This window comes from Astyanax mexicanus, chromosome 5, assembly GCF_023375975.1.
Source record: "Astyanax mexicanus isolate ESR-SI-001 chromosome 5, AstMex3_surface, whole genome shotgun sequence".
Taxonomy (NCBI): Eukaryota; Metazoa; Chordata; class Actinopteri; order Characiformes; family Acestrorhamphidae; genus Astyanax; species Astyanax mexicanus.
The window spans coordinates 57,862,926-57,875,215 of record NC_064412.1 but is presented as its reverse complement, the minus strand read 5'-3'; the positions used below and the strand labels follow the sequence as shown (position 1 = coordinate 57,875,215).

At 37.4% G+C, this 12,290-nt stretch overlaps 1 protein-coding gene across 12 annotated transcripts in view; it reads left to right on the top strand.

Moving 5' to 3' along the window:
• The window catches only part of ptprt (protein tyrosine phosphatase receptor type T), a 248,900-nt gene that overhangs the window by 181,596 nt on the left and 55,014 nt on the right, over positions 1–12,290 (top strand). For all 12 annotated transcript variants that reach the window (XM_049479917.1, XM_049479923.1, XM_049479919.1 and 9 more), the window contains 3 exons: positions 1,773–1,924; positions 6,343–6,420; positions 6,569–6,604. In XM_049479917.1, the coding sequence (XP_049335874.1) occupies positions 1,773–1,924; positions 6,343–6,420; positions 6,569–6,604 (266 nt within the window). The remainder of the gene's footprint in view (positions 1–1,772; positions 1,925–6,342; positions 6,421–6,568; positions 6,605–12,290) is intronic.

Below are 12,290 nucleotides of genomic sequence, written 5' to 3'. Positions count from 1 at the left end.
CTGACATATCAGCATTTTTGTACATTTTTTTTTTGGAAATTACACGCCTAAATCTATTTAATCTATTTAATCTATTTAAGCATTATACAAAAATATATATATTTTTTAAAGATCTGCAACTGTCAATATATAATGAATACAAATCTTAAATTGGTGCTTCCCTCTGTTTAAATAACTATAATACACAGATACTACAGAAAAAAAGGGTTTTGCATCACCTACACCTGTATACACCTGTACACACCGGTATACACTACTATACAGTCCAAAGCCTACTTCTAGTTTATATGATTTAGATTCCGTTTGGTTTTACTGACTGAGTTATCTACTGAGTTGTGTACCTATTTGCATACTGGGTGTGTCACCCCTCCCCTTTACTCACTATCAGTGTGTAGTCACCAACTCTAATTACCACCTGACTAATTTGATTTTATATATATATATATATATATATATATATATATATATATATATATATATATATATATATATATATATATATATATATATATATAGTATTGGTATAGATGCCTGGACTCAGTGTTGAAGGCTGTAAGAGCAACTTTACTGTAAGTAAATTGATTTATTTAGCATATTAGTTGCCCTTGTTGCTCTGAAATGCTTGAAATGCAGAATATACATCATATAAAATTAATTCTAAAGCGTATTATAGAAAAGACAATAGTAAAATGCTTGCTGTGACTTTTAAACAGAGCTGTGAATCAACAGAGAGTTTTCTGAACAGCAATGTTTCCTCAGATACACAATCGTATCTTTCCCCAGCTATTACTTTCAGTCTTCTTCTTCTTGTGTGTGTTGTGTTTGTGTGTGTTGTGTTTGTGTGTGTTGTGTTTTGGTAAATGCATGCTGTGCTTTTATCCCGCGCTCTGTATTCATCTCTCAGCCGAGCGGAGGTGTGTTTACTCACATCGACACGGCTGATCAAGATTGATTCCAATAGCAAAGCTTAATTCCAAACCAAACCGGAGTTCATTTTTCAAAACTTCATTTAAGATCTGCACTTAATCAAAGCTTCTGCAGCATGTTGTAGTTTTAGCATACGTTCCTCCACAGCTCCATCTATCCCCCCCCTCGCCTCCGGCACCGCTACACGCTGATGGATGTGTGTTTGGATGGAGACGGACGAGGCCGCGACTCACAGCATAGTCGATTTGATTTGACCTGAACAGGAGTTTAATCTTTAAAAAACATAGAAAACATAGAAACACAAATCATCTCATCTCTCAACCAATCAGAGAAAACTTCCCCTTTAACCCTTTAACCCTTTAACTCTCCTGTTATGTTCATTTATCAGGAACAGTAATGCTGTTCCCAGGTCAGTTTGAACCAGTGCATGTTTAATCATCCAAAAGATGATCTGAAACCCCCAAAAAATCCTTAAAAGCAGTGTAAATATATTTTTAATAACTCCACTGATAATTATTTGATCAATATTTAGTGTAATGGTGTTCCTTACCTCTGACACATAAAATCATCTTAAAATTGCAGTAAAAATTGCTTTCTATTATTTCTGTTACAATCTTTATCATTTTAAAAATGTGACAGGCCTTCATGTATATATAAACTGTATGTTGCATCAACAAAAAGCAACCTAAACATACTGTATCTACATTTATCAGAGCTGCTCTCCGGATGCTTTTGGATGTATATCAGCAGCTTTATCATTAGCAGTAGTTTAAAGTGTTTAGACTGTGTTTAGATTGTGTTTAGACTGGATGTGTGAACTGGTTCTGTTTGGGCGGATTTTTAAGGAAACTGGCGAAGAAACAGAAGGAGACGGCGAGCAGCAGCACTCAGAGGGAGATGGGACCTGTGGGCACGGCCGACAAAAGCACCGGCAAGGTCAGCACCCTGCACAAGGACGACCCCTTCTCCACCAGCAACCAGGACCTCAACGGATTCGGTAACTCCCCCTGCTCTCCCAGCACTCCCAGTTCTCCCTGCACCACACTCAGTTAATAATGAATGTGCTGTGAAGGTTCTTTAATGCTTTAGAAGAAGCATTTTTAAATCTATAAAAAATATTTTTTGTCGTTGGTTTGGTGATGACAGGGTTTTGATATCTGGGTCCAGAAAACTACCACCGTTGGGCCCTAAGCCTTTAAATAATCTGCCTATTATTATTCTACAACATTGTGAAAATGATTAAGTAGTCTATAAACTCATAATTTTTAAACAAGGACAGAATCATACTCCATTAACTTATTTCTTGATGAATTACGGTTATAGCCAGCAATGGCTAGGGAAAACACAGTGGCCATAATAATTAGCACAAATCATAATGCAAAAAAGGTGCAAGAATTGTCATATTTCTTGTTATTGAGTCCAAATTTGAGAAAGGAAATTAAGAATTTTACTTGAAGTCCTACTTCAAGTTTACTTGATATTAAAAACTGAGATTTTTTGAAAAGTGTAGCTAAACCCTGAACCCTTTGAGAGAGGCACTGACTGATGTATGGGTTTAGGGGTGGGGCAGGAGGGAGGGCTGAGATCGGTTTAATACAGATGGTTGGGCTTCACCAAGGTGGTTATATTATTGATTGTCTGATTTACATATTGAAATGTGTCTGCGTACTAAAGTAAACAGAAACGTCATCCTTGCCTAAAGCACAGTTGAACCAGAGGGGGCACTGCAGAGGCGGCAATGACCACAATAAAAGTGCTTTTTTTTACAGGTTCTATTATATTTAAAGGTTATATTCAAAGGTGGATCTTTAATATAAGCAATATATGTCTCAATTTTTTGTTTTTGCTAATTTCCTTTTTTTTGTACTGTACATATACTTCTCTTCATTGAAATGAATACGATTTCTTGAGACAAACTCAAAGTAAGCACATACTGGAGAAGTCTAATTAACACAGACCTGCTCTTTTTATTGTTTTATTGTTATTACACTTTAAAAAAGTTATAAAACTGTATACATACATATACAGTCTACTGCATCAGAAACAGTTCATACTGCTACAAGTAAAAAACATTTTTACTGCTTTTACCATTTTTTTTATCTGTAGCAGCTGTAGTGAAAGAAAAAGAGACCCGGTTGTTTAAATTAAAGGCATGGGAATGACACAGCAGCTCCTGCGCCTCCTCCACTCGGATCTTCTAATGATCTCGCTCGAGCCTTTTCTCTGGAGGTCAGCTAGTAGCCTCAGAGCTTCAGATATGGTGACCTGTCAGAGCGCTGGAGTGTGGGGTTGGGTTGTATCAGCCCTCCCTCCCTCTGCGGTTCTGAATCTGCGTCAGCGTCCACCGAGCCGAGAGACGAGAGACGGGTCGACCACCTGTAATTTCGCCGCTCCTCCGTCGGTCCTGAGATTCCTATTACCCTCCTTTCACCAGCTGTCCGTCTCCGCCATATCGACCGCCTTCCTGAGACACTTTGTGCCCAAACAAAAACCGAGCACTCTACATATCAAGAGCCGTCCATTGACTTCTTTCCAAAGCCTGTGTGAAGAAAGAAAGGGAGCGCAAGTGCCATTTAGTACGGGTGGTGTTTCTCTTTCCCCTCCCTCCCTCCCTCACTCTCTCTCTCTCTCTCTCTCTCTCCCTCTCTCTCTCCCTCTCTCTCTCTCTCTCTCTCCCTCTCTCTCTCTCTCTCTCTCTCTCTTCTCGGCTGTAAGTGGCGTCGGCGTGCTGTGCGCCCGGCTGTAATTAGGACGGGTCTTTCTGAGGCTCTTTCTGCACAAAATGTCACTGTGGCCTTTGTGGATAGATTAATTTGGACGGACCGGTCGGAGCACAAACTGGAGAGAAAGTGAGCGTGAAAGAGAGGAATTCAGAGAGAGAAAGCGGCGTATTAATGCTGGATAATCACATTATCTGAGTTTATAGGGTTTAGAGTAATGATTAGGCGGCGGGGGCTTGTTCTTTATTTGTTTGTTTCCTGCTGTAGAATAACAGTAGAAGAGTAATAGAACAGTAGAACAGTAGAAGAGAAGTAGAACAGTAGAAGAGTAGTAGAAGAGTAGAAGAGTAGAAGAGTAATAGAAATGTGGAAGAGAAGTAGAACAGTAGAACAGTAGAAGAGTAGTAGAAATTAGAACAGTAGAGAAGTAGTAGAAAAGTAAAAGAGTAGAAGAGTAGTAGAAGAATAGAACATAAGAAGAGTAGTAGAACAGTAGAACAGTAGTAGAAGAGTGGTAGAACAGTAGAAGAGTAGTAGAAGAGTAAAACAGTAGTAGAACAGTAGTAGAACAGTAGAATGGTTCTGGGTGGCGCAGTGAAGTCATTAAACAGTACCTCCATGCGATTCCATGCTCAGTTTTTCCTGTTTCACTAGTGGCCTGAGATTTAAAGTTACTGCAGAGTAAACGCTGCTGATACTCTCGACAGCTCAGAGCTCAGAACTCATACAGCAGTTTCTGTTAGAAGCAACAAAACAGCAGAATATAGATTTACAAGAATCCACCAATAAACAAACTAAACCCTGCCTGCTTTACTTCCTGCAGACTGCAGTGAATAAGTGGTGAATCAGTGGTGAATAATGTAGGATTATTCAGTTAGCCAGCAAACCTGTACAAGTACTGTAGTATAAGCATTATGTAGCATTTTTAACATATTAATAATAGAAATAGGCTAAAAAAAAGATAGGAATTCAAGACTTTACTTGATTAAAGTGTTACTTCAAGATTATTGAGATTGAAAATTGAGATTTTGTGTCACTCCCTATACCATGCACTGCTCTTCAACGTCCAATTTTTGGTAATGTCAACACTATGCAGAGCTCTTGGACAAGAGACCTACAGGATGCATAGGCATCGCTTTCGTCTTGGTCCTGATTCAGACTTAACTGTAGCAGTCCTGATTCCAACCTTAGCTGTAAGCATGAATTTTTCCAAAATCTCTTCCTTTCTCTGTAATTAAGAGCTCGAGATCAAAACCTGAAAAACCACCCTGTACCATTATCCCCCCTCTACCAAACTTTACACTTTACACAGTACAGTCTCTAACCAATCGCATCCAGTAGATTACACAGGTGATATTCCATCATACCTAAACCTCAACGGTGGTTTAGACGTTCATGAATTTGAAAACGCATCATAAGTGTGTTTATCATTATTTATTAGATTTAATAAAAGTGCATCAGTAATCATTACAGTATTATTATTTGCTTGTCAGTGTTTCTTTATAAGAGATTGAGAGTAAGAAGCTCAGAATCTCCTCTGTCTCACAGTTTACTCCCCGTGAGGAACTCTGAAGCCCCGGTTTATTTATTTTAATGTTAAATACCCGTCTCTGTGCTGTAGTGAGATATCAGCTGTGCTGTTCCGGGGCTGTAAATGGGTCACGGCTCCAGATTCTGAGGATGTTCTGTCAGAAACAGATTTATGCCTGAACGTCTCTGAAAATGTGCAGCTTCAGCGTTCAGACGCCATTACCATCTAAATGAACAAAGAGACACCTGCAGTGAGACGCCTCTGTCTTCCTGCTCTCGCAGAGCGACCGGCCGGCCGACCTGCTGATTGGAGCTTCTGCAGTGGAAGCAGTTTTTTTTATTTAACAGAAAGTGAGGAAGTGTGGGAGAGCCGTGCACTGTAGCATTAGCATACGGCCCTCCCACATCAGACACCAGGGTCCTGAGCAGACTGCGCGCTTACTCATTAAAATGTAAAGCTCTTCACTGCAGGGGAGACCGGACACCATAGCAGCGCTGCACTCACTGCACATACAGTTTCCTTATGAGTCAGGGTGTTTGGGTGTTTGGGTATTTGAGTGTTGGGTTTTGAAATGCTTGGGTGTTTTGGCATAGGGGTATCTGGGTTTAAGTTATTTCAGTGTTGGGGTGTTTGGATATTTGATTGTTGGGATGTTTGGGTGTTTTGGTATTTGGGTGTTGGGGATTGTAGATGAGGGGTATTTTGGTATTTGGGGAATTTGAGTGTTGGGGTGCTTTGGTGTTTAGATGTTCAGATGTTTGTGGTTTTGGGTATTTGGGTGTTTGAGTATTGTGGTATTTGGGTATTTAGGTGTTTTGGGTGTTGGGATGTATGGTGTTGGGTTTTTTGGGCATTTGGGTGTTGGCATGTTTGGATATTTTGGTATTTGAGTGTTTGGGTGTTTAGATGTTTGGGGTTTTGGGTATTTGGGTGTTAAGGTATTTGGGCAGTGGGGTGTTTGGGTATTTGGTTGTATGAATGTTTAGATGTTTGAGTGTTTGAAATTAAATATTAATCAGTAGATGATGATCCTACCAATCCTAACATGTTTTTAATCTAGAAATAACAGAGAAAAACAGAGTATATGTATATATATGTGTATATATGTATATATGTGTATATATGTGAGTCTAAATCCTGCTGTGTAATTGTTTTATTTTGTAGCCTCCTCCTCGCCGTGCTCTTTCTCAGTTCAGGGTAAAACTCTGCAGAGTAAATCCCTCCTCAACTCCTATTACTCAGGTACTGAACTCTCATCTTACTCTTCTACAGGTTTCATTAATAAAGTGTAATAATAATAATAATAATAATAATAATAATAATAATAATAATAATAATAATAATAATAATAATAATATCTCTTCTCTTTCTCTTTGTGAATCTTTTGTAGTATCCAAAGATCCAGTTCCTGCCACCACATCTATTGGTAAGCACCTATTTACTGACTGAAATGTAAAAGACATTTGTGAAAATGGGTATGATTTTTAAATCACGTACAATTTGACAATAATTTGACTCAAATAAGCATTAAATAAGTCACTGGTCAAGCTAATCTAATTCTTGGCGATTTTTGATGATGAGTCTTAATTCACTCATTTTGAGATTTTGCGATGACTTATTGAACCATTGGCAGATTTTTTTGGGCAGTTTATACTGGCATTAGTTTATCTTTTATACTGTTGATTAGCATTAATAGGTTTGCATATGGAAGGTGATGAATATATTGATGGTATCAATGCATATGGTTGAGTGTGAATGGATAGGGAGCTGATATTATCATTACATGCTCGATTGGGTTTTTAGATGCTATAGAAATCATATGAATTGATCTTATTGGTTTTAAATCACTTAATCACAGTGAACAGTTTTGCTGCTGGTTTGTAAGGGTAAACTGTGCTGCAGGGAAGCTTCTCTATACCTGGAATCAGGTGTTTTGAGGCTGAAATGACTCTATTGGCGCTGATAGCAGCTCTGCTGTGGGTCTGGTGGTGATTTTGGAAGTGTACGGTGTGATCTGACTGCTGTTTCAGGGCCTGGAGAGGTGGACAGGCTAGTAGCAGCTTTATCTAAACAATGCTAGTCATTACCTGCGAGCAGGGTGTCATTGTGTTTGAGTGAAAGTAACACTTGAGCTCCGGGGGTCGTACAGCCAGACACTGAGCGAGAGGGAACTACGTGCCTCGGATAGCAATCGAACCTGTGAGCTTCAATTTCTGAAGCTTTTTGTTGTGTTTTATAAAGATTTCTCTGCTCTTTTAGCTTCTGGATGCTACAGGTTATCTCTGATTTGATTGATCGTAATTGTGAGGGCGTGTCTTTGGGTGTGGAGGGAGTAGTTTGAGTAGATGTAGGTGGATTTGTGGCTGTAAAGACCATCTGTATTAAAATACTATAGCCATTTCATGTTGAAACTTTTAACCCTTTGAGGTACAGTGGTCATTGTAAGAAAACTTCTTACTTCTTTAAATAATTTTCCCTTTTTTCTCACTTTGCAAAGAGAAAATCTTATTCATATACATAAACAGCTCTGGAAAAAAAATAGCTCATCAGTTTCTCTGATTTTGCTATTTATAGGTTTATGTTTGAGTAAAATGAACATTGTTGTTTTATTCTATAAACTACAGACAACATTTCTCCCAAATTACAAATAAAAATATTCTCATTTAGAGCATTTATTTACAGAAAATGAGAAATGACTGAAATAACAAAAAAGATGCAGAGCTTTCAGACCTCAAATAATGCAAAGAAAACAAGTTCATATTCATAAAGTTTTAAGAGTTCAGAAATAATCAATATTTGGTGGAATAACCCTGGTTGGTTTTTAATCACAGTTTTAATTTCATGCATCTTAGCATCATGTTCTCCTCCACCAGTCTTACACACTGCTTTTGGATAACTTTATGCTGCTTTACTCCTGGTGCAGAAATTCAAGCAGTTCAGTTTGGTGGTTTGATGGCTTTAGATCATCCATCTTCCTCTTGATTATATTCCAGAGACATTTCTCATTTTCTGTAAATAAATGCTCTAAATGACTAAAATATTTTTATTAGGGATTTGGGAGAAACTGATTCAGGAACTGAAGTGGTCTCTTCATTTTTCTCCAGAGCTGTATTTATTGTCTTTGGCCGTATTTATTAAGAAAACAGGCAATGAATCATTTTCACTGCTTTTTTTTCCAGATTTGATGTGTCAATTTGTGCCGCTTAAGCCGAGTCTCTCCTGCTCGAGAGAGCTCTTTTCCAGCCAGCTTGTCAGCTTTTGAAATATTATTTGGATCTATATCTCAGCCAGGCAGGGAAAATTTCTAATGCCTCCCTGAGTAAAGTGTGGGACTGAGTCTCAGCGCAGATCAGTGCTGGCGGGGGGGGGGGGGGGGGGGGTTCAGAAACACTTCTTTCAGCCCAGTTTGATACGAAATCCAGTGCCGGCCGAACCGGACGCCAATCAGCCGAGACCTGAGATCAGCCGGCTGAAGCTGTGCTGTTCACCAAGTAAATCACTGTCCATCTACCTCCAACACAACACAACACAACACTCTCAACAGAGAGAGAGAGAGAGAGAGAGAGAGAGAGATTGGTCCCACTTTATAATAAGTGTCCCTTATTACTATGTAGTTACACGGTAACAATCCATGTAACTACAGTGTAACTACTGATGAAGTACACATTGTTACAGATTAACTACAGAGTTACAGGTTATGTAATTACACATGTTTATTAAGGTTAATTCTGAGTTGTGTAAGTACACATGTTTACCAGGGTGAGTGTAATTACACATGTGTAATAATGTATGTAGTAGACATTAGCTGTTGGCCTGCTTAGAGTATATTTAATACATGATGAGGTCAGAATGAAATACAGTACAGTATTCATGAATTGTTGATTAATGAATAACCTAAGATTAGACCACACCCACTTTTAGTTCAGATCTAAACAAAAATAAAACTTTGTGTTTTAATTGTCTAACAAGGTTAATCATTGAATTGCCTAATTGTACTCATATTGGCTCATTAGAATATTTATTATTTAACAATTATTTGTCATTTTGTCCTAAAATATCGATTATAAATGAATGGTAAAAGTGTCCATTGGTCAGTTTCACACAAAGTGTAGGTAGGATCCATACATAAAAACGGTTCTGTCTGTAAATTAATGGATTTTTATACAGTTCTGTATTCATCAATAGTAAAGAAAGAGTAATAAAAGGTGAAATAAAAGCATCAGAGGCAGAAAGTAAAAAGCGAAAGGAGGAAAACTGTTTGCAGAAATGACGGCAGTGCCGACTCAGCGAGAGCTGGAGGTATTTATTGATCTGAGCTGTAAATTTGTAGTCTGAGACATGCGTAAATTGGCCGTGCTACACGCCATAATCATTCCCTTTCACAGCCAATAATTTAGCTCAGACTATTCATTCCCTGCCCGACTCGCTCCCCGCGGAGCCTCCAGAAACAGGAGTAATGTGAGAGGCGGGGGAATGGAGGCAGATGTAGGTAGAGGTAGAGGAATACGGACGGCTGTCCCTCACACAGTGTGTGTTTTTATTTATACCCGGAGGATTTATTGATTCGTCCTGAATAAAAGTCGAATAAACAGAAAATAAAGTCATTTATTCTGATGCTGGATGTAAAAGTATTGTCAAAAGCATTTTCTGGATGAGGAGTGTAGATTTATACACAACTTTACTTTACTTTACTCTTTTATAACTGCTGTTTAATTATTTTCATTCATTTTCTCTGTTTAAAATGTTTGGATGTGGATCGATTGTGCAGTTCCATTCCTCTCACTGCAGTCACTGCAGTGTGCTAGCTTTTTATGCTAACTGTCTAGCGTTATCTAGCGAGTTATTTGCTCCTTCGGCGGTGCTGTTCTACACAGCACTCCGCAGTGCCTCTAGTGGTGTGGTGGTATGTGAAAAATGCATGCGGTTGGAATGTCCTATCCGGTATACCATATGAACCACCCAGCACTAATCTATACCTACTTCTACACCTATGCTATCTCCTATACTTAATTTATTCTGTATTACTGCAATGGGAGAATTGTGGCTAATTCTATCACTGTTATGCCTCTAATGGCTTCAATAATAACATACTTTAAATACTCTTAAAGACTTGTGCAATAGAGCTTTTGAGAAATACCTCTCTTTTAAATACTTAAACATTCAGTATTTTAGGTCTGTTTATATTGTTTATGGAACTATTTAAAATATTTAACCATGTTTGTAAAGGAAGCCGTGTTAAAGTTGTTGGTTTATATATTTGTATATTTGTAAATTTGTTGGATGAAGTGAACCCTATACTAATCAAAGCCTTAATTTAAAGCCTTCATGCTTTATAGTGTATGTACTTCAGTAGAATCAGTAGAATCTAAAGTCACAAACCTATATAAAAGCCTAGTTACGCAGAAAAATACTAAACATAAATAAAATGAATAAAATATATATAAATATATATAAATACTGTGATATACAGTGAAACCACCAGAATAAAAAATGCAGTGATATAATTTTTTGGTCATACCGCCCAGCACTAGTGTAGGTTAAGTTTAGGTTTAGGTTAAGATTGAGGTGTGAGTGGATAGGTGGATTAAAACATTAAAAAGTATTTGAGCATAATTATGTATGCATGGCCAATGTAAAAGTAAAAAATCTTAGTGCACAACACCATTTAAACCCATAAGAACTCACATCACTTTAGTAATAAGTGGGAAAGTAACTAAGCAACAGACTTTCAGATCTCAGCTGCACAGAGATATTATTATAAAACTCTGAGGGATTTAAAAGCTGCAGGTTCTTCTGCTGCAGTAAAACCTCACGGGTTTTCTTCATGCAACTTCTTTCACAGATCTTTTAAAGTTATATTTAGCCGCTGTAACACGGCACATTTGAAAGTAATTTAAAATGTCATTATCTTGTCCCCACTGAAAGGAGCTGCCGCCTGTATTTTAGCTGGCGGGGTAATTATTGTTAATGGCAAGGCGCTGCATTGTTTCGCAATAATGTAACTGTGCCAATAATTGAGCTTAATGCGATTTTAGTGCGCTAATCATTAGAACGCACCTCACGCGACGTTTACGCACAAGCCATGCTCAGATGAAGAGGGGCTATTACAGAACGGCTTCAAAATGAGAAAATTATCCCTGTGAGCAGAACGCTTCAATCTCAGGCTATTTTTACAAAATGCATTAAATATATACTTTTATCTGGTTCTCTCACTCGGAAAATCACATTCTTGCCATATTCTCCTTTTTGTCTTATTTTCAACACAATGACTTATCTATAATATAAAATAATATACAATACATATCGCAATAATTTATGTATAAAGTTGCCAAAATCTTTCTTTACTAAAGAAACTAAAGAAAGTAAAAAAAAACAGAGATTTTTTTTTAAACATTTTATTAGTCAGTTTAATTACAGTCAAAAAGTCAAAATTAAAAGTTAAAAGTTGTTAAAGTTCATCATTCGTACTTTACATTTACTTTTAAACGTTCAGCTTATTCAGATCTAACCTTAAAACATGTCTCATTTCTGTAACCTATAACTGTCCTAAAACCTACCCGACTGCTCAAAAGTGTTAAAAATGCCATAATTGATTTTTCATTGAACAAAAGTTAGCAGCAAACTTCCATTGCTTTTAGTGGAAGAAAATACATTTGTAAAAAAAAAGAGAAAGTAAAAAACATATTGTAAAATAGAGGACAGGGGGTATTTTAGCTTTTAGCAACTTACAAAAGAAATAAATAGAGCTTTGAAAATTGATGCATTTACACTATTAAAAGTAGAAGTCTTTTCTTTAGAGAAATTACAGAAGATAGATAGATAGATAGATAGATAGATAGATAGATAGATAGATAGATAGATAGATAGATAGATAGATAGATAGATAGATAGATAGATAGATAGATAGATAGATAGATAGATAGATAGATTGATTGATTGATATTGTTTCCTACACCTTTGAAAGGCTCTTGGAAACTGGAGAAAAAAAAAAACTGCTACAGGAAGACGTCTGGCTGACCCACATGGAAACAGCAGCTTTAGCCTTTAGCTCAGATTAACATGATTAAGGACTGAGACTCAGTTTCAGCAGAGAAGAGAAGAATTAGAGTTAA